General features: G+C 35.8%; 3 protein-coding genes, 1 non-coding gene and 1 pseudogene across 4 annotated transcripts; 3 read left to right on the top strand and 2 right to left on the bottom strand.

Moving 5' to 3' along the window:
- Positions 1-676: 676 nt before the first annotated feature.
- LOC111402500 (chloroplastic lipocalin) lies at positions 677-3,878 on the top strand. Its single transcript, XM_023030861.1, has 5 exons — positions 677-884; positions 1,352-1,475; positions 2,298-2,528; positions 2,892-3,182; positions 3,477-3,878. The coding sequence occupies exons 1-5, from the start codon at positions 808-810 to the stop codon at positions 3,753-3,755; spliced, it is 1,002 nt and encodes a 333-aa protein (XP_022886629.1). The 5' UTR covers positions 677-807; the 3' UTR covers positions 3,756-3,878.
- A 5,699-nt stretch (positions 3,879-9,577) lies between these two features.
- TRNAM-CAU lies at positions 9,578-9,649 on the top strand. The gene has a single exon. It is a non-coding gene; the product is annotated as a tRNA-Met (tRNA).
- Positions 9,650-11,185: 1,536 nt separating this feature from the next.
- Positions 11,186-13,954, bottom strand: LOC111402499. Its single transcript, XM_023030860.1, has 2 exons — positions 13,825-13,954; positions 11,186-12,295 (listed from the first exon to the last, which is right to left on the bottom strand). The coding sequence occupies exons 1-2, from the start codon at positions 13,928-13,930 to the stop codon at positions 11,736-11,738; spliced, it is 666 nt and encodes a 221-aa protein (XP_022886628.1). The 5' UTR covers positions 13,931-13,954; the 3' UTR covers positions 11,186-11,735.
- A 463-nt stretch (positions 13,955-14,417) lies between these two features.
- LOC111402498 lies at positions 14,418-16,616 on the bottom strand (annotated as a pseudogene).
- A 7,449-nt stretch (positions 16,617-24,065) lies between these two features.
- Positions 24,066-24,613, top strand: LOC111400744. The gene is made up of 2 exons (XM_023028130.1): positions 24,066-24,222; positions 24,339-24,613. Exons 1-2 carry the CDS (start codon positions 24,066-24,068, stop codon positions 24,611-24,613), a joined length of 432 nt encoding a protein of 143 aa, XP_022883898.1.
- The last annotated feature ends 3,263 nt before the right edge of the window (positions 24,614-27,876 follow it).

The raw sequence follows: 27,876 nt of genomic DNA, 5'->3' as shown, positions 1-27,876 counted from the left end.
TCTTTTTTTTATTCTTTTAGAATTTGTGTTTAACTAAAATCCTAATAGATTAAGAAAATTACATGAGTATGATTATAGGTGATGGATGGATGTTGATGTTGATATATGATGGTTTGCCTTTGACGAATTGAGTTTTATAAATAAGAATGATAAAATTTCTAATTAACATTGTTAGCATGGTTAGCTGAAAAATATATGTTAATTGAATGTTAAATAAGTTCAACTTTGTTGTTATTTCATTCATTTGGTTTAAAAGAGTATATGATTTTAGGGATTGTGTGAATTTCTAGTGTTAGGGATGTATTTAAAATGAGATGGATATATAAAATTCATGTGGATATAGTGATGGCAACGGGACGGGTTCGGGGTTGGGCACTCCTGCCCCGTCCCACCTTAAACGGGGTGGGGTCGGGGCAATTTTTTGTCCTGTTTACTGCCCAATTTAATTATTTATTAATGTTATTATTATTATTATTTTTACATATTTTCAAAATTTCGAGTTATACTATTAAATTATAAAATACAAGTTCAAAATTTAAAAATTTAAAATAAATAATGCTTAAATTAACATCAATATTTAATAAAACACTCGAAAAAATAATATAAAAAAAAATGTGGATAGAAATAGCCCTGCTCATTAATATCCTAAATCCTACGACGTCGCTGTGGGGTCAAATTGTAAGAGGATCACAGTTGACCCTCGTCACTCGCCCGTCTGTATTTCTACTGAATTCGAGTTTATTACACTTCTTTTTTCTCCATAAATTTTGAATTGCAACTGTGGGTCAAGACTCTTAAGGGGAGAGAATGGTGTGTCATAGTTATTTTGTGGTTGCGCAATCACCGCTTATCCTTCTTCAATCACATTATCCTCCCTTCTCCAGGTGAAGCCATGTCTATTTTTCATATTTTTTAGTAGATTGATGATTGATTTAATTTTTAAAAAAATATAGAATTGGAGATGTTGATTGAGTTCGGATGCAACATTTGCTGAAATTTACTGTGAAAATCTTGATGTACTGTTATGCCATACCATGCGAATATTTGTTATATTTCCTAGGTATCTCCCTTATCATCTTTCATTTAAGTTTCCCCTTTTCACCTTTAAATTTAGTGGCTTCATGCAATAGGGGTACAGATTTTATGTAAATGTTTTTGACTCCAGCACACAGATACATGCCTGCTTTAATCAGTTTTACTAATTGGGGAAACAAAAATTTCGGAATTTTAATTTCACTGTCTTTAGGTAATGATAAAGTTTGTGTATGATCAAAATTTATTGCATTTCCGTACTGTTATATGGGGCTTCTTGTATAATCTACTCGTGTCATACTTTCCCATTTACTTTTAGGGGAATGCCAGCCAAAGCAATGCCGGATCGCTGTTCTACGCACCCTATATCGGCTAAGTCAGGAATCAAACAAATAATATCAGGTCTTGCAGCTTCAGCAGTCTTTCTCTCCCAGACAAATCTGGTCAGTATTATTAAATTGCAGAATGACACGTTTGAATATACTATGCTCGCCTTTTACTTTCTTATACAAGGAAAAACAAGGTATGGAAATTGATATCTTCTGTATATCAGTGAAAAGTTGTGCCACTTGTTAGTATTTGCTTTATGCTTTCGAAACATTGCTGTGTAAGTTTGTCCGGATATATATATACGGAAATGATTTCCTAAGCACCGATGACATGGCATGCTATTTAATTAGTGAATAAGTTAATGGTAGATTTTATATATTTAATGATTTATCAATTAAATGATGTGCCATGTCATCGGTGCTTAACATAAGCTAAGCACCGGTGCTTAAGAGATCATTCTTGTATATATATATTGCATATTTGTAGCTTTTGGTGCACGATCTTGCTACATACAGTAGAATTTTGAGCCTAACTGTTTTTCTCTGTGGTCTTGGATAAGCTTCTAAGTTAAACCTTAATCTCTTAAGTACATGAGCAATGATATAAAAAACAAGAGCAAGCACATAGATTCACTGTGAAGCTTGATCCCAGCCAGGGAAAAAGTGTAAAGTACAATTATTCCACTTGTTAAGACTACATTCAAGAACAGGGTGGGTTTAAAGTGCTTGCGAATGAAGCAGATTATTTGGTGGAACTCGCTTTCCCATAAGAAACTAGTTCATTATAGGACGTGTTGGCATGGTAATGAAGGCTCGTTAAATATTTTTCAGTAAGATATGAAAGACCTCCTAGCGACCAACAGTAACATAAAAACAAGAATATCAATCTGAATTTAAATAAATTATTCCTAAACTAATTCTAGTTCTGTTGGGCAGGCTGTTGCAACAAATCTTTCTCACAACAATATATGCCAGCTCGCAAGTCCTACCAACAATGTGCAAAGTCTTCCTTTTGATGAGGCGAATAATGGGGGAAGTGGAATGATGATGAGAGGTATGACAGCTAAGAACTTCGACCCAGTTAGATACGCTGGAAGATGGTTCGAAGTAGCCTCACTTAAACGTGGATTTGCTGGACAAGGTCAGGAAGATTGCCACTGCACCCAGGTACTTCATAGCACAGGATATAAAAATGAAAACCAACTTTGGAGGTCAGGCTCTATGTCACCTCCATGGTGTATTTATTCTTTATCAAGTAGGGGTTTGCCAAGCCCTCCCCCTACGCACAGTTGGAGTTATTTACAAAAAATAAAAAATAAAGAAAAATGAAGTGGCTGGCTGCACGAATCCATAAAAGTAAGATGACAAATGAATCCACAGGGGTCATAGACAATGAATATATACTGTGATACCCTTATGTATGGAATATGTTACGCATCATAAAATGGCAATCTTTATCTTTCTCAGTTATACTTCTGAGCCAGATTATTAGTCTGGTTGCTGAAAGTATTTTGTTATTCCAAACTGCAGGGCATATATACATTTGATCTGGATACACCTGCTATCCAGGTTGATACTTTTTGTGTTCACGGAGGACCTGATGGCTATATTACAGGTATAAGAGGAAATGTTCAATGCCTTTCTGAGGACGATAAGGAGAAAAATGAAACTGACCTAGAGAAGCAAGAGATGATTAAGGAGAAGTGTTACCTGCGATTTCCTACATTACCATTCATTCCCAAGGAGCCATATGATGTGATTGCAACTGATTATGACAATTACGCCCTTGTTTCTGGAGCTAAGGACAAAAGCTTTATACAGGTACTTCCGCACTTGACAGCCAGCATAAAACTGTCAAATTTTATGGCATGACTCTTAATTACTTATTATGTGTTCGAGGTTTTCTACATTTTCTGAAACCCTCCAGGGAGGATTAGTATTTGATTATGCATTTAGTTAGCTAACCACCTTTTCCCAGAAATCATCATGTTGTGTATTCATTGTGAGCTTAAGCATGTTTGGATAAGCTTAAAAAAAGTAAAAGTTACTTTTTAAGTAACTCTTTGTTTCCAAAAATGTTTGAATCAATTATATTTCTTGGTACCAACATCTCAGATATATTCAAGGACGCCCAATCCAGGACCAAAATTCATCGAGAAGTACAAATCTTATCTGGCGAACTTTGGGTATGATCCTAGCAAGATCAAGGACACTCCACAAGACTGTGAGGTTATGTCGAATAGTCAACTTGCAGCAATGATGTCTATGCCTAGTATGCAAAAAGCTTTAACCAACCAATTTCCTGATCTAGAACTAAAAGCTCCTGTTGCACTAAACCCATTCACTAGTGTTTTTGACACTCTGAAGAAGCTTGTTGAGCTTTATTTTAAGTAGTGATTCTAAATTTATAATTTTATTTTTTATTTTTATTTTTTTTGGTATTATAAAATGTAGAGCTGTCTTGTGAAGCACTTCCTCTTGTTAATGGCGACTATTCTCTCTCACTTTTGATGTGTACATCATTTGTTGCATCTGATATATGATGACTAGAGTTAAAAGTCGAAAAGAATGAGACTTTTATATAACATTGCTCGTTAAGTGATACAAGAAAAGTTCTATAGTGTTCTCTCACAACCCCAATTCTATATATGAAATGCGAGTATTAACTCAGCAACATAAAGTAATATTTAAGGTCTTCGATTTAGCATAGACTAACGTTCTTCAACTGCTTGTTTTGTTAAAAAGAGGTAATAGCCACCCATATGAGATAAAAATAAATAAATTGTAGAGTACTTATACGAGTCGAAATCAGCCTGTAGAGGAGCAAGCATTTCCTCTGGCGGACTGCTATTAGAGTCATATTCTTATCATTTTTACAATGCTTATAGTCAGAGTGCTTCATTTTAGATCAATTCTCCTACCGACCTCCTCGGCCTCTGACAGAGATATAGATGGCTTTATGGTTAACTTCTATTCTGCTTGTTCGAAGGTTCGTCCAGAGCTATGGAAGAGCAGGAGAGCAAAATGGACCATCTGAAAGGGAAAAGTAACATAAGGAGTTCCTGTTGAAAAAATGAGTAAATGGATCACTTTTGGCATAAGTTTGAGTGGGACCCGTTGGTCCGATTTGGAAGATCAAAGTTAATTTGTGTTCTCCTCCATTAGAGTATCGAAATCATATATTTACTTGTCAAAATTGATTAACGGATGAATGAGAAATTAGAGCTCAAAGTTGGGCATTGAAAGATGATTTATGTGAGAAAAGTGACATTTGTCCCATATAGGAAAATGAAAAAAGCATGAACCACTTTATATATGCCTACACTTTGGAATGGTATAATCATGTGTAGCATAGAGACTCTCTCTACGTGCGCGCGCAAGGGGTGCAAATCTCGAACCGAAATAGCCTTTGGACGTTGAACTTGAGTGCGAGCGTGACTTGCTCACACGAATGTCGGACTGAATAAGGCAAAATTCACCCCTTCGGAGAGTTCACGTTTTGCAATTTTTGTTGCTTTCTCCAATGACTTTTGAGTTTCTGAAACTACAAAAACTCCAATGGACTCCCAATGGTCATAGTGTTTATGGGCAGTAACTCCAATGGACTCCCAATGATTACAATGTTAATGGGCAGTTACTGCCTATAAAAAGGTTCATTCTCCAGCAATCTAACACACTCGAAGATCTCACCTACATTCCTGCATACACAGTTTCTTCTTTTCTGCATTTCTTGTCCAGTAAGGTTTTGTTCTTGTGGTGATATTGTTCGGATACTAGATCAATTCGTCAGAGTAGTATCTGCGGCGCTCAGATTCTACTATATACCGTTATATTCTGGGAAACAGACGTTCGGATTAAAACTCAAGCACGTATGGTGAGAGGGCGAATCTGTTTTAAGGACACTGCGTTTACATACGCCTCAGGTTAAAAGTTTATATGAAGTTATAAGCATGTCGTTAAATTTTTTTTGTTCTCTGAAATTCCTGTTAATTTTCAGCTTTCTCGTTTAGATTTATTAAATTAACGTATTTTACATAACTTAATATAATTTAGTTCTAAATTAGATTAATATATTGTGGTTTATGATAATTTAGTTTATTGTGTAATTAACTAATATTATAAACTGGTATGAGAAAACTCGGTATTTAATCTTATTGTATGCGTAAAACAAGTTTGTGCAAATTCGGTATACAATCTGTGCATATACGGTATATTGCATATATGGTAAGTGCAATTTCGTTATCTAAAATGCATATACGGTACCCGTAAATTCGGTATCATTCCACCAACATAATTTTCAACAAACTTAAAACAAATTTTATACACATTGGTAGTAAATAAATTGTTTGTTTTATTTTATTGAAATAAACAAATTGTTTATTAGAAACTAATATTTATTTCATTTTCAGAAATGGCTACCGAACCAACCAACATGGATGTGATCCAAATTGCTCATACTGGAAATTAGGTTGTGGGCTCTATTGTGGTTTAAGGGCCAAACTCCGTTATGACACAGACTGTGACTAAGTTGCCAAGTTATGTTGTGAGTCAAACTATGGCTCCAACTGTACCGGTTAATCATGGAGAAAAATCGAAGAAATTCAATGGCTTGAATTTCAAGAGGTGATAGCAGAAAATGCTATTTTATCTCACCAGAATCTTGCGAGATTCTTGACTGAGACTGCTCCAAAACTCAATGAGGGTGAAGGAGATGTGCAAGCAGTTAGTGCACTTGATGCGTGGAAGCATTTGGACTTCTTGTGCCGAAACTATATTATGAACAGCTTAGCAGATTCGCTGTACAATGTGTATAATACTATGAAAACTGCTAAGGAGTTGTGGGAGTCTTTGGACCGGAAATATAAAACTGAGGATGCCAGAACTAAAAAGTTCATTGTCGACAGGTTCCTAGACTATGAGATGGTGGACTCCAAAACAGTTATCAGTCAAGTGCAAGAATTCCAAGTGATTCTTCACAAGATTCATGCCAAAGGGATGAGTTTGAGTGAAACTTTTCAAATGGTTGCAATTATTGAAAAATTGCCCCTCGCGTGGAAAAATTTCAAGAATTATCTGAAATACAAACGAAAGGAAATGAACGTTGAAGAACTAATTGTTAGACTTCGAATTGAAGAAGACAATAAAAGTTTCGAAATGAAGTGGTTCAATCCTGGTGTAGCTAAAGCCAATGTTCTGGAGCATGGTCAAAGTAGTAAGACCCACAAAAATAAGTTTGGGCCATCCGATGGCAAAGGGACAAAGTTAGGACCGAAAGGTGAAATTTCTAAGAAGAAATTTCAAGGAAAATGCTTCAATTGTGACAAAGTAGGCCACAAGTTTTCCGAGTGCAGATTGCCAAAGAAGAAGAAAGAAAGAAGCAAATATGGTTGACTATATGGCACATGATGTGTCTGAAATCAATCTCGCAGCCGTAATTTCTGAAGTGAACATGGCGGATTCAAACCTAAAAGAATGGTGGATTGACACCGGTGCTACGAGACACGTGTGCTCTGATAAAGAGTTATTTGCTACATTTAAAGCAATTGAGAATGGAGAGAAGTTGTTCATTGGAAATTCAACAACTTCTGTGATCAAGGGTCAAGGAAAGGTTGTTCTGAAGATGACCTCGGGAAAAGAGCTGACTCTTAACAATGTGCTGTATGTGTCGGGAATCCGCAAGAACCTAGTGTCCAAGTCGCTTTTGAATAAGTATGACTTTCGCACTGTATTTGAGTCAGACAAAGTTATTTTGTCTAGGAGTTGAATGTTTGTCGGAAAAGGTTATGTTTCCGACGGTATATTCAAATTGAATGTAATGGTTGTTAAACTAAAAATGAATAAAGTAAACTCTTCTGCTTATTTGCTTGAGTCTTTCAATCTATGACATGGTAAACTATGACATGTTAACTATGATACTTTCCGTAAACTAGTTAACTTGAATTGTATACCCGAGTTCCACATTGATTCCAAACATAAGTGTGAAACTTGTGTTGAGGCAAAATTGACAAGGTCATCATTTAAATCAATCGAACGAAACATAAAACCACTTGATTTAATTCACAGTGACATATGTGATTTAAAATTTGTACAAACAAGAGGCGACAACAAGTATTTCATTACTTTTGTCGACGATAGTACTAAATATTGTTATGTGTATTTGCTTAAAAGTAAGGATGAAGCTATAGAGAAATTTATTCTCTATAAGAATGAAGTTGAAATGCAACTCAATAAGAAAGTTAAGGTGTTGAGAAGCGATCGAGGTGGTGAGTATGAAGCACCGTTTGCTGAATTCTGTGCGCAACACGGAATCCTATAAGAAATCACTGTACCTTACTCACCACAATAAAATAGTGTTGCTGATCGTAAAAATCGTACATTAAAGGAAATGATGAATACAATGCTAGTAAGTTCTGGATTACCTCAGAACATGTGGAGGGAAAATGTGTTATCAGCATATTACCTTTTAAATAAGGTGCCCCGGAAGAAAATGGAAAAGACTCCTTATGAATTATGGAAAGGAAGAAAGTCTTCCTATAAATACTTACGAGTGTAGGGGTGTCTTGCTAAAGTAGTTGTCCCAACACCAAAGAAGGTAAAGATAGACCCAAAAACTGTAGATTGCATCTTCATTGGCTATGCACATAATAGTAGTGCTTATCGATTTCTTGTGTATGATTCTAAAATCCCAGAGATACACAAAAACACGATAATGGAATCAAGAAACGCTTTATTCTTTGAACATGTATCTCTCAAGTAGAATACTCGAGAATTATTGGAAGTCTGATATACTTGATGAGTTGTACAAGACCAGACATAGCTTACACAATTAGTAAACTGAGTAGTAATCCAGGAGCTGATCACTGGAGAGGAATAATAAGAGTACTGAGGTACCTTAGATATACTCGTAATTTTGAACTGCACTATACCAAATATCCAACAGTCATTGAAGGATACAGTGATGTTAATTGGATATCTGATATAAAAGACTCAAGGTCCACTAGTGGATTTGTATTCACATTGGGAGGTACTGTCATATCGTGGAAATCCTCTAAGCAAATGGTTATAGCCAGATCTATTCGGTATCATTCCACCAACATAATTTCCAACAGTTCCTACTAGTTTTCCAAATTAATCTCCCGAATACATATAATTCAGAAGAATATGTGAGTGATTAGTTCTCTACCATAGCATGCTTGGAATAATACCTACCAACACACTCCCTAGCCATTAATTCTTGCACCTTCAGAATCAACACTATTTCCGTCGAACTTGAACCAAGTGGCTCTTGAACCAGAGCTTGTTCCAAGTTTTCTTGTGATTTTGCGTCATCCTAAATTTATTCGAGGTTTTGGACACCCAAGGACTGAGGAATTAGGATTATTAGTAACATTTTCTAGAAGAATAGTTGGGTTTTGAGGGGGAATGTATTGGGCCCCCATTTTTTTAAAATAAAAATGGATGAAATAGTGTTTTTTTTTTTTTAAATGAGTGGTTGAAAAAGAAGGAATTTTTTTTTTATTTACGTGTAATATCATTTTTTGGAAGATTGTGTGATTGAAAATATGAGAGAAAAAATAGAATGTAATGAAATGAATGTAATGGAGGACAAATGGGGGCTCAATTTCTGTATGGAAGCGATTTTCTTTAGATTTTAAGCAATTTTGGAATGTTATACAGTGAAAGCGGGTCGGGTCGGGTCGTGCTTTAGTAGCAATTGTTGACTGTTTCCTTGCCCATCAATTAAAGTGGACTGAAAAAAGAGCTATGTGCCTTTTTATTTTTGCTTTCAATCTTCGGCAAAACATTTTTGAGATTTCAAATAAAAACAAGACGGTTGCCTTTTTTGTGTCAACCATTGCAACTGGCATGGGACCCGCTTGCACTGTGTATAACGTTTCAAAATTTACTTAAATCTGAACACAAAAAAAAAAAAAAAAAGGAAAAATGAAAATGCAAGGGCTCTCAAATAAGTGCTCAATTTTATTGACTTATCCCTTGTTTGAGCTCAATTCTTTTGAAAAAAAATATATTTTTCAACAGTATTTTGACATCATTTTAATTATACATTCTTTAATAAAATAATATTACACGCAAATTCAAAAAATTTCCTTATATTTTTCATCAATACAATATTCAAAAATTTTTTCTTTTGCCAAAATGGGCTCAAACAAGGGTTTAAGATTGTTATAAAATTGGCTGCAAACATGTTTCAACAAATCAGAGTGGCGCAGCGGAAGCGTGGTGGGCCCATAACCCACAGGTCCCAGGATCGAAACCTGGCTCTGATATATTAGGAGAGCAAGCTTCTCTACCCACTCAACTTTTTGCCATTTGCTTTCTCCCTCTCTCTCACACAGTTCTTTTTAAATCAATTTATATTCCAAAAGAATCCGTTAGGTACTAATCTGCGTATAAATTAAATTTTAAAAACTACTTTATCCACAATAAAAAAAAAAATTTAAATATACGAACGAGTTAAATTAAGTAGTAAAAGATTTAGTATAAATCTCGGAACAATAAAGATTTGGTATACTTGCATATTTTCGACTATCATTTTTTTCGAGATATACTAATTCACATATCAAGTATAAAATTTCGACACTTGAAAAGTTAATAATTTCTTCTTAAGACTCCACGTCTCAACCCCTTGTGAGGCCAATGCATATAACAATCATCCAAGCCAATGAATGACTTTAATTTTAACAAAGAAGCGTAGTTGCTGGGATACTAAACAAAATTTTGTATACAACTTTTGATGTCAAGGAAAAGGTTTGTTGTACCAAATGAATATGCTGTTTTATAAAAGGAATAGAACTGGTCCCAAACAAGGATTTTTCTGCATTCCTATAAATTTGGATCTAAGAAAAATATAAATTGGAATTTTTATTCATGAAAAAAGTATGATATTATTCTCCCATAGTTTGATATGGAAAATATATGAAAAGTCTGGTTGATTTTTGCTGTGGTCCTCAAAAGTTCGTAAAATATAAATGTTTGGACAGTAATTAGATACACGATATTGAAAAAAAAAAATCGTATTTCAAGTATATTGTATTTTTATTTTTATTTTAATTATGTCTAATATTATCCAATCTATTGTTTAAAATTAGAGCCACTCATTGAGTCATGAGAATGGTGCAGTTCCTTTACTATGATCATGACATTCAAATTTGAGTTCACATGTTTAGGGTAACAATGTCATATGTTTCCATGAATACATGGACAATGAACACCCTTGAAAGACCAAAAGAGCATTTCATCCACAACCTATGTGTCTGAAAACTCGTAAAAACCCATAATGAATTGAGTATTCATTATTAAACATCATAATTAATGAAAAATTTGCTATCTAACATTGTACATTACAAGAGCCGGTACAGACGCTCAAGTTGCTTCACCTATATACATGAGAAGCGTTATTCCTACACATGAATTTCACAAGTATTTTTAACAAATAATTGTGACTTTTAGATAAAGCAAATCTAACGGTTAGTATCTCATGAATCTCAAGTGATTATAACTAACTCTCCCATGATCCTAGTGAAATGCATACTGACCGTTGGATTTGCTTAATCTAAAGGTCACGATTATTTGTCAAATCCATATGTTGGAGGAATGCTCCCATATATATATATATATATATATAAAGCCACCATTTACACTCTTTTGCCATTGAAAGAGAGAAAAGAACCTTCTGGTCCTTAAATCGCCTACTAGCTCCAAATAGGCCACATTATGTGATGTTAGCTTAGATAATTCAAAAATAATAATGATCAACCAAGAATTAATACAAAAATAAAGTGAATGCACAAGTACTTAGAAGATGGACTAAATAAAAGCAAATTAAATTGTTTTAACTGAATGCACATGAATCCAGTGACCACACCCAATCTCCACATTAATATAAGGTAAGAATTCATGTAAAAGAACAAGGTCTAAGGATCTAACAACGATGTCCCATCACACAACCACCTCCCTTCAACCTCTACAAAAAACTCTGCATAAGCACGATGCCATTGGCTTAGCAGTTCCCGAGAAAATGGCTGCAAAATGTAAACCTGTTGCCATAGGAACCAGAGGCACTGTTGGATCCCTTATAATGCAAGAAATCGAGTACTTTAACCAGCTTGAATTAGGTTGTCGGAATAGCTCCAGCAAGAGTCATTGTCAGGTTATTGACTCAGCTTCGTCTAGTGAGTTAATAGGACCAAAGATCGGGTCAGCGGTTGGAGTTTCGAAAAAGAAGAAACGAGGAAGCACCAGGCTCATACCAAGCATGTGTTCCATGGTAGAAGTAGCAGAAAGCAATCGGCCAAGTCAATTTTCCGGAATCACTTACAGGAATCTGAAGTCTGATCTTAAGAGGCTGCAAATTTAGGCATTGTTCTCGGACAATTTCGAGAAACTTAGCTTTTTAAGACGATTTGTAATAGGGCTTGTCCATGTCCTGTCTGGATTTCCACATTTTATGTCGACAATTTCTACCATGGCAGACCCCTTTCTTGCGGGTTTTGGTCTAATAGGAGTTCCGTCTATTGAGATATTATCAGCTTTGAGCATCGGAATTTGATGAGTTTTTCCCATGTAATGTTTTTTCCTCGTCGTAGTTTCCGGGACTTTATGATTAGCACTGCTCGTGCCACTGCTACTTGCTTCATTCACTGGTGTTTTAGATTTCAGTCTTCTAGAAGAAGTTTCATCAGCTGGGGACGTGACAGAAGCTGGAAAAGAATCATTTCTACTTGTATCAGGCGTTTGAGAAGCAGAATTACTAGATTCTAATTCCCTTGACATCAGGACACTGATTGTCCCGGTGCTTCCAACTTTAATGGATCCTCCACCACCCTTGATAGCTTCTAGTGTCTGAACCATAGTTTTATCGGTCTTCACGTAAAATCCGAGAAGAATCCTTCTAAGAAAGAACCTCGAGTTATCTTTTTAGCAAAATCAAATTGTCTAATCAATTCAATATCGCTTATCGAAGTAGCACCAAACAGTTAATTTTCAAATCAAGCAAGCAGATAAAACTGATGTGTTCATCAATAGTGATCACTTTCGTTTCCAAATTTAGAGTCTAAATTTCATCAAATTTCTCAAAAGCGGTCAAGTACCAGCAGGTTATGATATACTAGAGAATGAATCAACCAAGCAGCGACAGAAGTCACTAAAACAGTGATCTTTTCCTTTTATTCTTTTTTCTTTTGTGTGGGGTGGAGAGTGTGGGAGAACATTCAAGCTATATAGCAACTTAAAAATAAGTATTAACAATATACACTGTCTGGAACACAAAATAAAAAACTCATAGTGCGTTGCAATGCTTCCAAGATCTGAGAAGGTAAAACTTAACAATCTTCATGCCAGGACAAGGAATGTTAAAATGTCGCCTTTAGGAAAAAAGAGCTAATAACTTATACTTTTGTTTTACTCCATTCAAGAGTAAATCTAAGTTTCCGTTAGTGACAGTCATGGCATATTCAGAAGAATGGGAGTTGCACAATTTACAGTTCCAGAATGCATAAAACTGAAAGATGGAGGCCATATGAACATCCAGTAAGTGCCTGTTTGGTATGCAAGGCTGTACAGGGGTCAAGGACAGTACAAATGAACAGAATTTTTACTTCATTTTATCTCTTAATATTATCCAATCCTATCCAAGGTCTTGCATTCTGAAGACCTCTACATTTTAACACAAAGATCCCTCTCCCCTCCCACGAACCCCCTTCTCTACAACAATACCTCGCAAGCAACCACTGGGAAATTGTGAGATATAGAAAGGAATCGTGGTTCATCGGTGTGGCAAAAGGGACGTTCTCAACTTAGTTTTGGCAGAGGATTCAATCCCCTTGACAAACAAAGATACATCCCCCTCTTACTTAGTTCAAGTCATTTTCTTACACTCGAATTAAAAACAGGAAAAGAAAATTCTCCAATACCAGCAATTCATGGGTTATTGGGCAAATGACCCCAACGAAACAACCAAAACTAACTACAAATAAATGTTTTAAGCTTAAATGCTCATTAAGGCAATTAAGAATCCCAGCAACTTGTATAATAACTAGAATGAACTGGTTGATGTTCCCAGCAGCAATGAATGATTTCGGTTGAACAAATTTCATTAAAACACAGTTACCTAATCCTGCTCCAATGTTTTAATTCAACTGTCAGATGGACAATTTCCTTATTGAAAATTTAATTTAGTGAAAAAGAAAAAAGAAAAACCATTCTTTAATTCATAAAACGAGCTTTTCCCCTCAACTTATTGCACACATAAGATCAAATCAACAAGATTCTAATCATAAGGGGGAAAAAATTGAATAAAAACATCAAGAATGAACATAACTAGATAACAAAACATTATTCGAAAAACAGATGGATAGCACAAGAGTGGTTGACATTTAAGAAAACAAGAAAATAAAAGAAAACCCCATAAAGAAAATTTACAGAGATCGAGTTAGAAATGTACCAGCAAATTGCCTAGTTTTGGGGTCAATTTCTTTCACAGAAACCTCACAATGAAGATCATGAAGATGAGGATACCTGAATCTTGAAAAGAGCGCTGATATGCACATGGGTTAACGTTACTATCGAGAAAGCTATAGCGGCTCTTCTTGACGTTGTTGGCCCACTTTGATTTTTAAATGTTTCTTGAAATTTTTGAAGTACCACCATCAAGTTTTAATTTTTAACGAGTCAGGTTTTTTAATTTGATTAATCCCTTCATTTAAAATTTTTTTTTTATTGAAATTATATCAGCCTGTGTGGGAGTGATTTTGAGAATTAATTTTTTGACCATTAGGAAAAAAGTGAGGTCCACCTATAAAAAAGGAAGTCAAATATGACGACTATAATAGTTAAATAACGATAAAAAAAATTAATTTTTTAGACCAACAAATCACTCCCAAACAGATTGTATGTGTGTGACAAAAAAAGGCGTGTCTATGAATTGTGTGTCTGTCAACATGTCATGAGAGTATATCAGTTTCTTAATTTATTGTTTATTTGTAGTTTGGTGTTAAAGAGTATTTTTGTCTCTTTATGAATTCTAATATAGTCAAATTAAGTCCGGAAGCAATAATGATCGCTCTTTATGTATCTTTGAAATTTTGAAGAGCTACAAAAAGACTATTTCTAGCATAGAGTCTCACGTTCAAATTTACAGATTCTTCTTCTTCATTATTATCCTCTTCTTTTTCATTATCGTTCTCGTCCCCTTCATCATCATTGTCGTCTTCTTCAGATTCCTCTCAACTCTTGTTCATTGAGAGATACTCAAGAGCTGCTACTACATCAGTGATCAAAGGTCGTTTAGTTGCTTCTTCTTGCAAACACATAGCTGCAACTGCAAGAACTTGGTAGAGTGCCTTTACGGGGTAGTCTTCTTCGAGTAATGGATCTGCTATTAGATGGAATTTTTTCTTGTCTTTGAACAAAGGTTGTGCCTACCATTTCACGATAAACATCAATATAAGGTTTTATCATAGTAAAGATGGAACGAGAACTTCATTGAAAGTTTTGCTTTATTGAACCATATCATTTAAAATGTTAAGTTGCTCGGAAGCGTTATCATTTATAACTCGAGTAAGAAAAGTTCCCTTTTTTCTCTAATTTTTTTTTTTTTTTTTTTTTTTTGGGATACAATGACATTAGCAAGTCTTCACACATTAAAAATTAATGTTCTGAAAAAGAAGAGGATCAATTACCCAAGCAATTAAGTTTTGCTCCTCACTTGGTCTTGAATTGTCAATGATTCTCCGACCCGTGATTATCTCCAATAACACGACGCCAAAACTGTATATATCAGACATTGTACTCAACTGACCTGTGGCTGCATACTCCGGTGCACAGTAGCCATAGGTTCCGATGACGGGGTAAGAAACATGGGTTTTGCCACCAGTAGGACCTAGCTTGGCAAAGCCAAAATCAGAAAGTTTTGCATTGAAGCTTTCGTCTAAAAGTATTTTTGAGGGTTTAAGATCTCGGTAAATCATCGGAGGATTAGCTTTTTCGTGCAAGTATTCTAGTCCTCTTGCTACTCCTTCCGCAATTTTCATCCTTCCATTCCAATCAAGAGGCTTTTGGTTCGGACTAATATCTGAAAAGCAAAGTTAGTCTCATCACACTTACTACTAACAATATAGAACATTTATGGGATGTTTGGTATACTGAATTAGACTGCATTGAATACAGTTAAAGAGGAAAATAAGATAAAAATTATCTCTTGTACAGGTAGTGTTGAAAGCAAAAATACGGATTTGAAGTGAACTCATAACAGTTTTGACATTAATGTTAAGTGTTTGCACCAAACACGTTCGTCCACGGCTGACAAGGCGTACGAGTTCAGAAAAGCTCGTATACTTTCTTTACACTTTGGCCAGGACTCTCAGATGATACTCTTCCAAGAAGCATGCCAGAAAATTTTTACTCAATCATATGAAATCTATGTACTACACATAACTAACAAACTGAAGTCTCTCTCGCATACCTAGGAGGTGATCCTCCAGTGAACCATTGTGCATATGCTCGTAGACTAAACTCTTGTTTGATTCTCATTCTTTCAAAAATTTATTTTTTTAAAACTCATTTTCAACCACACATTTTTCAATAAAATAATATTACACGTAAATTCAAAATTTTTCCTTAATTTTTAACCACACATTCTCTATCAATCATTATTTCAAAATGTATTATTTCACTTAAAATGAGAATCAAACAAGGGCTAAAACTCTCTGCTCTCCATCAGCACAATATCCTACTAATTTAACAAGATTAGGGTGATGAAGAAGACTCAGTATCAAAATTTCCATGATGAATTCTCTATTTCCATGGAAACCATTCCTGTCAAGTTTCTTGACTGCAACATCCTGCGTAAAATAACCCACAAGAGAAAAAGAAACAGGGCTGAAATTGTTTTTTCTAAGAAAGGGAGACTAATCATCTGCTAAAGGAGGAGAACTTACTATATCATTTGTTTCAATGTGGCCTTTATATACCCTCCCAAACCCGCCTTCGCCTATCAAATTTTTGGGATTGAAGTTTTGAGTTGCAACGGACAGCTCATTGAATGTGAAAATCTGAGCAGTAATGCTTCCCTTTCCGTATTTCTCTATTTCTTCAGCTATATATCTTTTCCTGCTGCTATCTGCACATTGAATAATAATCATTCAAGTCTGTGCATCTCTTGTTACGAATCAAACCTTAATCCCTACTATGAAATGTTTTTCAAAACCCATTACTCACGTTTTTAAAAGTGACAAAAATTATTTTCTTCATTTATTGGCCACATGACAACTTTCCATTGGCAACTTATATTTCACAAGGATGTGTGTTTATTTGAAAACATTATGGATCATTGATCAAAATGGAGGGCTGAAATTAGCTTAACTTTTCTTTCATTTAATTGATATGGACGGTAGGAGAGAGCGTAATATGACTTTCACTTTCTCTTCATTTTACTTCAAGAAATGGCAGACTTCTCTCTTCTCTCATTTTGGCGATTTTATTCTCTTTGGTGGGGGAAATCCCAGATCTGATTATATTTACTTTTCGGCCATATTTTTGTTAGTAAGGACAGTGTTCTGAGCTAGTGATCTGGTGGTTATTTTACTGGTGGCTGGCCGGAACTTTGTGTTTTTTTCGGCAGCGGGTTCTTTGATCTGTTTGGTCAGATTTTTAGACTGTAAATTGATACTACATTAGAGTCCAGGTCAGGGTCGATTAGGGCTAATATTGTGAGGCTATTTGTAAAGCCGATGATCTGATTTTTCTTGATGTAAATCTGATTCTTGTAAAACAATCTCATGTTCTCTCTTAGGAGGTTCTTTGCATAGTGACGGGCTTGAGTTGTTTTGCCTCTGAGCCCCCTAGATTGGTCTTGGTCGAACTGGGTGAACAATTTGTGCGTTCTTTAATTTTCTGGATGGTTTTTATTCCTGCTGTTGCTGCGTATTGGTGATTAAAATTGCACGTTGGGTGAAAAATCCCAACAAAAGTGCACAAATTGTTCACCCAGTTCGACCAAGCCATTAGTAAAATAACCACCAGATCACCAGCTCAGAACACTATACCAAAAATATGGCCGAAAAGTAAATATACCCCACCAAAGAGAAGAAAATCGCCAAAATGATAGAAGAGAGAAGTCTGCCATTTCTTGAAGTAAAATGAAGAGAAGGTGAAAGTCGTATTACTCTCTCTCTCTCCTGCCGTCCATATCAATTAAATGAAAGAAAAGTTAAGCTAATCTCAGCCCTCCATTTTGATCAATGGCCCATAATGTTTTCAAACAAACACACATCCTTGTGAAATATATGTTGCCAATGGAAAGTTGCCATGTGGCCAATAAATGGAGAAAATAATTTTTGTCACTTTTAAAAACGTGAGTAATGGGTTTTGAAAAACATTTCACAATCTTCACCTTATTTTCACAAACCCCTAGTTCTCTCTAGTTGCTACAATGCATGTGACGGTTATGTTTTTGCCCTACATCATCGCCCTTAGTACCTGCAAAAGAAATTAACCCGTATCAATATGTAGTAAAGATAAACAAGTCTTAAATTTACCTACATTTAGAATTTTGGCTCCCATATCAAATAGGTTCACATTGGTGTGAATTTTTTCAAGTATAACATTACCACAAGCAATTTTTTCATGTATGAAATGATATTTCACCTCAATGTGTTTAGATCTCTCATGATAAACTGGATTTTTACATAAAAGTAAAGCACTTTGATTATCAGTGATAATAACGGGTGATACTTGCAAAAAATTCAACTCCCCCAAAATTCCTTTTAACCAAATGCATTATTTTATAGATTCGGTTATTGCCACATATTCAGCCTTCGTGCTGGATAATGTGACAATAGATTGAAGTTGTGACTTCCATGTGATGCAATTATCACCTAGTGTGAAGAAATAGACGGTAGTAGACTTTCTTTAATCTTTATCACTGGCAAAGTCGGAGTCTACATACCCCTTTAAAATGAGCTGTTCAAATCTTCTTTCAAACATCGATCCCACATCTAATGTCCCGGCAATGTATCTTAAAAGCCACTTTAACCCCGCCCAATGAGGTTCCCCCGTATTAGACATGAATCTACTTAAGAAACTTATAGCATAAGCCAAATCCGGCCTAGTAGTAATCATAGAAAACATGACTGATCCTATGACATTAGCATATGGGATATTTTTCATTTCTTCCATTTCACTTTCAGTTTTAGGAGACTAAGATGATGATAAATTCATATGGGCTGCAAGAGGTACATTAACTTTCTTAGCTTCTTTCATGCCAAACTTAGTTACAACTTTGTTCAAATAAGCACCCTGTGTTATAGTTAAAATGTTATCTTGCCTATTTCTGTTAATAACCATTCCCAAAATTTTCTTGGCGTTTCCCAAGTCCTTCATATCAAATTCTGATTTTAGAAGCCCTTTAAGTCTCAAAATTTCAGACTTACTAGAGCTGGCGAATAGCATGTCATCAACATATAGAAGTAAATAAACTTCACTACCAACTCTAGTGTTATTATAGTATAAGCAGTGATCATATTCACTTATTTTGAAACCAGTCTTCAACACATATGTGTCAAACCTAATGTACAATTGCCTTGGACTTTGTTTGAGCCCATACAATGATTTTTGCAACTTGCACACATAATCTCCCTTCTCCTTCACCTCAAACCCTTGAGGTTGATTCATATAGATCTCCTCATCTAATTCACCCTGTAAGAAGGCCGTCTTGACATCTAATTGTTCGAGTTCCCAATTGAATTGAACAACTAGTGCAAGCACCAACCTTATGGTCTTATATTTGACAACCGGTGAGAAGATCTCATTGTAGTCAACACCCTCTTTTTGAGTAAATCCTTTGGCTACTAGCCTCGCTTTATATCTCAAAGGGTCAGATGACACAATCCCTTCTTTTAGTTTGAAAATCCATTTACATTGAACAACTCTTTGATTTTTGGGTTTCTTTACTAATTCCCACGTGTTGTTTTCAAGTAAAGATTTCATTTCTTCTTTCATTGCATCTTTCCAATTTTTAGAGTTAGAGCTATTCATAGCCTCTTTATATGATGAAGGTTCTGAATACTCTAAAGATTCACCTGAGATAAGGGTAAAGTCGGTCAAATTATTTATTTCATATCTTGGATTTGGTTTAATTTACCTTCTTTCCCAATCTCTCACCAATTGATAATCTTGAGCACTTGTTTCAATAGTGGAACATTTGGATTTTCAATTTCAGTTTCTACTTCACTCGGACCTACTTCACCTTCATCCGTGTCAACAACATTTTCATCAGATTGTTGAACACCCTCATCAATATTTTCATGTTGAGTGGGATTTACCCTTGTTAGCTTCACCTCATTCCGTGAAGTAGTCTCGTTGATTTGCTCTTTCGTATTATCAGTTTTGTTCTTTAGGCATGGCATTTCGGATTCATTGAAAACCACATTTCTACTATTAATGATTTTAATGCCTTGAACGCCTAACACCCACAATCGGTACCCCTTAACACCTTCTGGGTACCCAAGCATCACATACTTAGTAACTCTAGGGTCCAATTTTCCTTCAATTTGATGTGCATATGCCGCACATCCAAACACCCTAATATGATAAAGGTTTGGGGGTCTTCCCGTCCAAAGTTCCTGTGGAGCTTTAAATCCAACAGAACTACATGGAAATCGATTTATAAGATAAGCAGCTATAGATACAGCCTCCGCCCAAAAACCTTTCGCTAATCCAGAACTGATTAGCATACATCTTACTTTGTTCATTAGAGTTCTATTCATTCTTTACGCGACCCCATTTTGTTGTGGTGTGTACTTAACGGTTCTGTGTCTTACAATTCCTTTTTGCTTACAGAAGTTATCAAACTCAGCATTGCAAAATTCTAATCCATTGTCAGTTCTTAGAGTCTTTAACTTCTTATCAAGTTGATTTTCCACCATCTTCAACCAAGATCGGAATTTTTGAAAAGTCTCAGATTTAGATTCCAATGGATAGGTCCAAAATTTTTTAGAGTAGTCGTCAACTATAGAAAGAAAGTACTTATTCCCTCCAAATGTAGGATGACTTTTCGGTCCCCATAAATCTGAGTGGACATAGTTTAGGGGCCTAGAGGTTGTAAAGTCCCAAATTTTCATGAAATAGAATTAAATTTTTATATGTTATATTTTAATATTTTGAAAAGTTAGGGACTAAGATGATACTTAGCAAATTTCAATTTTATTTGGGTCAAATAATTAGATTTTGACCAAGCAACGATAAGTATATGAATATTGGGTTTGTTGGATAGATTGAAATTAGTGACGCATATTAGACTCGAGAAAAAGTTGATTTGGTTAAGTGAAGTCCAAATTATCGAGGTCAAAAGATATGGTGCTAAATGGTTTTAATAAAGTTAAATTAATGAATCTATAAATTATGGGGGCACGTGTAGTGGTACTAATTGAATAATAATAATAAAAAAGAAGTTATATATATATATATATATATATTATATTTTCACACGTTACTTTTCATTTGAGTTTTTCTCTCTCCCGCTCAAATTAGCCACCTCTAAGAAACTTCCACATACCTACTACATTTTCCCCACTACCCAACTAAAATGAAAGATTTTCCACATTCCTTCATTTATCTCACGTTCATACGGTTTCTTCACTTCAACAATTAATAACTTCCCCATCCTATATTTATTAATCATTTTCTTCTATATTTTTATTTCACTCAAACAAGAAAGACTTTGCAGTAAAATTTATAGAGCATTCTTCATATCTCAACATTTTTCTTTGGGTTGAAACGCATTTGAAGGTTAAGGTAGGATACGACGTGCAAATGGTTGTCCCGTTTAATTTTTGTTATTTCATATTGATAAATATTTTCGTTAATGATATGAAATGATATGATATGACATATATGGCCATCTGGTACAAATGATATGATATGATTGAGCTCTTACCGGTTAAATATATGATATGACGGTATGATTTATTTTGATATATGAATGATAAATGTTATTCGGGATTGTACGAATATTTGTATCCTACTGAGTATTCCCCATACTCACCCCTTTTTCCCTACCTTACAGGTTAGTACGGGTCGTGTTGGAGTGCGACGGTTTGATGGTGTGGTCGTGTCTCGTCTAAGGAACAAAGATCTAAAATCTAGCACGTAACCTCATTTATTTTAATCTAGTTGTCATGGAAATTTATTTATAATTAAATTTACTGTGCATTTTTAATTAAATATTTGAATTAAATTGTTTGGTTTCCCTTTACTGCTATTTTTCATTAGTGGTAACAAATTTTTACATGTAATTAATTATGGATAGAATGTAACATATGCATGTCCGAAATCTCGAATCAGCAAGAATGTGGGGAAATTACTCATTTTCACCAGCCACTAATAATAGTCCAATTCATCTTGCTAGCCATCCGTTATTTTCTGTGAACACTTATGATAATGTCACCTTGATTTGTATTAATTTTAATGATTAGGGTGCTACTGCTGCCTTTCAAATTGATTTATGGATATATCCATGCATGACAAATTAATGAAGACCCTATAATGACGTTAGATTAGGGGAGTTGAGGCCATGTTTCACTTACTGGAGGAAAAGAGAATGAAGTATGCTTATTACCATTATTTTAACGACAGTAAGGAAAATTGCTTAATAACATTTACGCATATTTCTTGCTAAAATGGAACCCCTTATATATTTTTCTTCAAAGTTCATCATAACATGATTTTTATTTCACATGTTAAGATTTCTTTAGGTTATTGACAAGGGATAACATCATTATAAACCCATTTATTTTTTTTAAAGAAACATCTGGTAGTGATTTAAGTTTTTAAAAAAAATTTATTTGATTTTTATAAAGTAAAAAAAATAAAATCGGGTCGCTATAGTTTGGTATCAAAGCGTAGATTTATTTTCCTGTAGACTCATTTTTATTTTATGCGAAAATAATAATAAATAAATAAATATAGAGGGTCACTGTGACTATTCACGACACAAGTACCCCATGTGTATTGTTCACACGTAAACAGTTTAAAAAAAAAAACTTGTTTTTAGGTGGACAGTAAATGGCGTGTGTATGTATATGTATTAACAAATTCTCATGTTTAAAAGTCAAACATTACCATAATGTCATGTTGTATTTTGTTGTGCTGTGAACAATGTGATCATTATGTTTAAAGCCTGTTAGAGTACCGTGTACATGCTTCCGAAAGAATTATTTTATGGTTGATGAAATAACAATTTTCCATTATTTAAATTAAAATAAAATAAATCTGTTCACACGTGAACAGTTCGCCCGTGTACTGTTCATGCATAAACAGTAACTCTGGTGATGTGAACAGTCCAAAAAAAAGAAAAAGAATGATGATGAATTAAAGTTGTATTCTTAAGGATGTTTCCATTGACCATGCGCGAAATTCCATAGAAATTTATATACAACTTTTTTGTATGTACATGAATAGGATTCGTGCTGAAAATTATTAAGTTAAACGTGGTTATATGTAAATTACCCATTTTCTTAAAGCAAGTATAAGATGAAAGGATTATCGGCACACGACCACCAATCGGCCACCCTCCGACACCCCTGAGGTATGTAATTGGTGAGAAAATGAAGTATTAAATTCCAATTTTTAAGTGTAACTTTACATCCAGTATTGCCTACTTTTAAGTTTCATAACATGAACAACTCTTCCTTATGACATTTTATATATCATGTAAAGCTTGATACTCGAGCATGAAATACGCTATATCACCTTACAAAACTTAAGCATAATATGTTAGGCTTAGAACTAGTATATAATGGATGACTTACTATTAAATTCCTTTAGGAAATGGCACCACCACCTACCCACACGAATTTGGTACTTGAACTACTACGAGCGGCACAAGAATTGAGCAGACAGAGCCAAGCACCACCATTACAGAATGCACCGCCACAACAAAATGCATCTCCATTTGTCCTTGGAGCCGTCTCAGTGGTTGAGCAGTTTCGTAGGTACAAGCCTTCGACTTTCGACGGTGGTTTCGACCCACTAGCTGTTGAGGAGTGGATTAGAGGTCTGGAGCCCATATTTCGACACATTGCTTGCACGGATGCACAGAAGGTGCTATGCGCAGAATTCCTGCTAGTTGAAGTGGCCGGTCACTGGTGGGAATCTATCTCATGCACTAGAACAGAAGAGCAACAACGTAACTTGACTTGGGAGCAATTTAAGGATGAGGTGATGGCAAAATATTTCCCACAGGCTTTAAGAGACTTCAAAGAATCCGAGTTTCTGCAACTCAGACAGGGAAACATGTCACTTACTGATTACGAGAGGTAGTTTGAACAGCTCTCAAGATATGCCCCGCACTTGGTGGATACTGAAGTTAAGAAGATTAGAAGGTTCGAGAATGGACTGCGACTAGAGATTGGCATGATCATTATGTCCCATCGTTTCACTTCATATTGTGAAATGTTGGAGAGGGTTCATGCTATTTCATATCGAAGGACTACATTTGAACAATATACCTAGCAAAGCAAGGAATCGTTGGGGAAAAGAAAGTGGAGTGATCAGAGTAAGAACAAACGTATCTGGCAGAATAAAAGACCAAACAAAGGAGTTCATATCGGTAGGACGAGTGAAAGTGTTACACCTTGTCCTAAGAGTAATAAATTTCATCGAGGTGAATGCTTTTTCGGAAAGAACATGTGTTTTTGGTGCGGTAAGCCGGGACATATTGCTTTACACTGTACAGAGCCTCCACGAAAGAAAGATGATGACCAAGATAAGAACCCAAAAGGAAAGGCCCGAGTTTTCGCACTGAATCAGCATGAGGCGGAGCAGGATTTGAATATGATAGCAGGTATTTATTAATATTTATTTTAACATACCTGCCTATGTTCTTTTTACCTAGGACTAAATGTCGTTTCATCTCTGTCCTTTAGTTGCTAGTCTAACACTATAATTACAAAAAAATAGGTATTGTGTTATTATCCAATGTCCCTGTTTACGTACTTTTTGATTCTGGGGCTACCAATTCTTTTATATCTGCATCCTTCGTCGCTAGGTCCAACTTTGCATGTGTTAGAATGAATAATGAATTAGAGATTAGCATCCCGTCAGGAAAAACTCTTTACACGAACCAGATGACTAAATCTATGAAGTTAGAGATTGATGGAAAAATATTGGAAGCAGACTTATACCTCTTGGAAATGAAAGATTTCGATGTTATTTTAGGCATGGATTGGTTATGACTTAATCATGCAACCATTCTATGTCACGAAAAAAAAAGTGCTATTTCATAGACCAGGAGAGGAAGGGTTCCGTTTCTTTGGAGCAAAGTTCAAGTCTCCACCTCGCCTTGTATTGGCTTTACAAGCGGAGAAGATGTTGAGAAAGGAGTTATGCCAGGGATTCTTAGTTAACATCATCGGTTCTCAACATACAGAAATGACTGTTAACGATATTAACATCGTGCGAGACTTTGCAGACGTATTCCTAGAAGAATTGCCAGGCATTGCATCAGATAGGCAGGTGGAATTTACAATTGATTTGGTTCCTGGAGCAGCACCAGTATCTAAGGCCCCATACCGAATGGCACCGAAAGAACTTCAAGAATTGAAGTTGCAATTAGAGGATTTATTGGAGAAAGGTTTTATTCGACCAAGTGTATCTCCTTGGGGAGCGCCTGTACTTTTTGTCAAGAAGACGGATGGGAATATGAGGATGTGCATCGACTACTGGGAATTGAACCATCTGACCATAAAAAATAAGTACCCGCTACCGTGAATAGAAGATTTGTTTGACCAGTTAAGGGGTTCTTCAGTGTTTTCAAAGATCGACTTGAGGTCAGGGTATCATCAACTGAAAATCAGGGCAAGCGATATACCAAAATCTGCTTTCAGAACTCGTTATGGACATTATGAATTCACTGTCATGCCTTTTGGTTTTACCAATGCTCCAACTGTATTTATGGGTCTCATGAACAGAGTATTCCATCAATACCTAGATCAATTTGTCATAGTATTTATTGACAACATACTCGTGTACTCCAAAGATAAAAAGCAGCATGAGGAACAACTCCGAGTAGTACTTGAGACTTTGAGGAAGGATAAATTATATGCTAAATTCAAGAAGTGTGAATTTTGGCTTGATCGCGTAGGTTTCCTTGGTCACGTGGTTATCGCCCAAGGAATCAAAGTAGATCCTGCTAAAGTGGAAGCAGTAACAAATTGGCCAAGGCCGACCAGTGTGGGTGAAGTTCACAGTTTCTTGGGGTTGGCTGGCTATTACAGAAGATTCATTGAAGGTTTCTCAAAAATAGCAGGACCAATGACTCAGTTAACAAGAAAGGGTGTGAAGTTTCAGTGGACGGAAAAATGTGAAAAATGTTTTCAAGAACTCAAGCAGAGGCTAGTCTCGGCTCCTGTATTGACGATACCTGAAGGTTCAGAGGGATTTGTGATCTATAGCGATGCCTCCAAGTAGGGTTTGGGTTGTGTACTGATGCAACATGGAAAAGTGGTTGCTTATGCCTCGAGACAGTTGAAGCAGTATGAACAAAACTATCCAACACACGACTTGGAGCTTGCAATGGTAGTTCACACCTTAAAGATATGGGGTCATTATCTCCATGGTGGGAAGTGTGAAATTTATACAGACCACAAGAGTCTTAAATACTTCTTCACACAGAAGGAACTGAATATGAGATAGAGAAGATGGTTGGAACTACTGAAAGATTACGATTGCACGATTCATTACCATCCGGGTAAGGCTAACGTAGTTGCAGATGCCCTAAGCAGAAAGACAGGATCACAATTAACAATTCTATCCACAGTGCAGAAACACTTGATAAGGGACTTTAAGAAATTGAGATTGGAAGTTATCACACCACCGACTCAAACTACAGCAAGAGTAAGAGCGTTTATGATTCGACCTACTCTTCGGGATCAAATCAAGGAGGCACAAAATAAGGATCCATTTCTACAGAAGATAAAGGATGAGGTTGGCACAAACAAACGTATGGGATTTGAAATGTCTGTAGATAACGCGCTGACTTTCAAAGGAAGGTTATGTGTACCTAAAGATGAAAGTATAAGAAATGAGATACTGGAAGAGGCTCACGCTGCCCCGTATTCAGCACATCCAGGTGGTACGAAAATGTATCGAGATCTCCAAGATACATTTTTTGGAGAAATATGAAGAGAGGAATTGGTCAGTTCATTGAGAAATGTATTATCTGTCAGCAGGTCAAGGCAGAACACCAAAGACCATCAGGACTACTGAAACCGTTGGATATTCCAGAATGGAAGTGGGAACACATAACGATGGACTTGGTGGTAGGCCTCCTAAGGACAGCAAAAGGTCACAATGCTATCTGGGTAGTGGTTGATCGTTTGACGAAGTCGGCCCATTTTCTACCAATCAAGGTAAACTTCAACATGGAACAGTTTGCATAGCTATACATCAAAGAGATAGTCAGATTGCATGGAGTTCCAGTCACTATCATTTCAGATAGAGATCCGAGGTTCACGTCTAAATTTTGGAAAAGTTTGCAGACAGCCATGGGGACGAAATTGAAGTTTAGCACTGCTTATCATCCTCAAATGGATGGACAATCAGAAAGAACTATCCAAACTCTAGAAGATATGTTGAGGGCATGTGTTTTGGATCTTGGAGGTAGTTGGGAGACACACCTGCCTTTAGTAGAGTTTGCTTACAACAATAGCTTCCAGGCCACTGTAGGTATGGTCCCATATGAAGCTCTTTATGGTAGGAACTCCATTGGGATGAGGTCGGAGAGAATAGAATTTTGGGTCCTGAAATCATCGAACGAACAGTTGAGGCAGTTGACAAGATTAGAGCCAGAATAAAGACAACACAAGATCGACAAAAAAGTTATGCGGATAGTAGGAGAAAGGATTTGGAATTTAGTGTGGGTGACAAAGTTTTCCTTAAAGTAGCACCCATGAAGGGTGTATTGAGATTTGGCAAGAAGGGAAAATTGAGACCGCGATTTATTGGACCTTTCGAGATCTTTGAAAGGATTGATATTGTGGCTTACCGACTTGCCTTACCCCCTGAACTTGCGGCAGTGCATAACGTGTTCCATGTATCGATGCTCAGAAAATATATTCATGATCCCAATCATGTGGTAAGCTATCCGACATTGGACGTACAAAAAGATTTATCATACGAAGAAATCTCGACAATGATTTTGGACAGAAAGATGCATCAACTCAGAAATAGAGAAGTCCCCCTGGTGAAGGTTCAATGGCGAAATCATGGATTTAATGAATCAACGTGGGAGAAGGAAAACGAGCTTAGAACCAAGTATCCAGAACTCTTCAATTAGTCAAAGTAAATTTTCGAGGACGAAAATCTTTTAAGGAGGGAAGATTGTAAAGTCCCAAATTTTCGTGAAATAGAATTAAATTTTTATATGTTATATTTTAATATTTTGAAAAGTTAGGGACTAAGATGATACATAGCAAATTTCAATTTTATTTGGGTCAAA

The sequence above is a fragment of the Olea europaea genome, chromosome 10 (genome assembly GCF_002742605.1).
Source record: "Olea europaea var. sylvestris chromosome 10, O_europaea_v1, whole genome shotgun sequence".
Taxonomy (NCBI): domain Eukaryota; kingdom Viridiplantae; phylum Streptophyta; class Magnoliopsida; order Lamiales; family Oleaceae; genus Olea; species Olea europaea.
The sequence above is the reverse complement of the archived record's forward strand: the minus strand, read 5'-3'. Positions and strand labels throughout refer to the sequence as shown.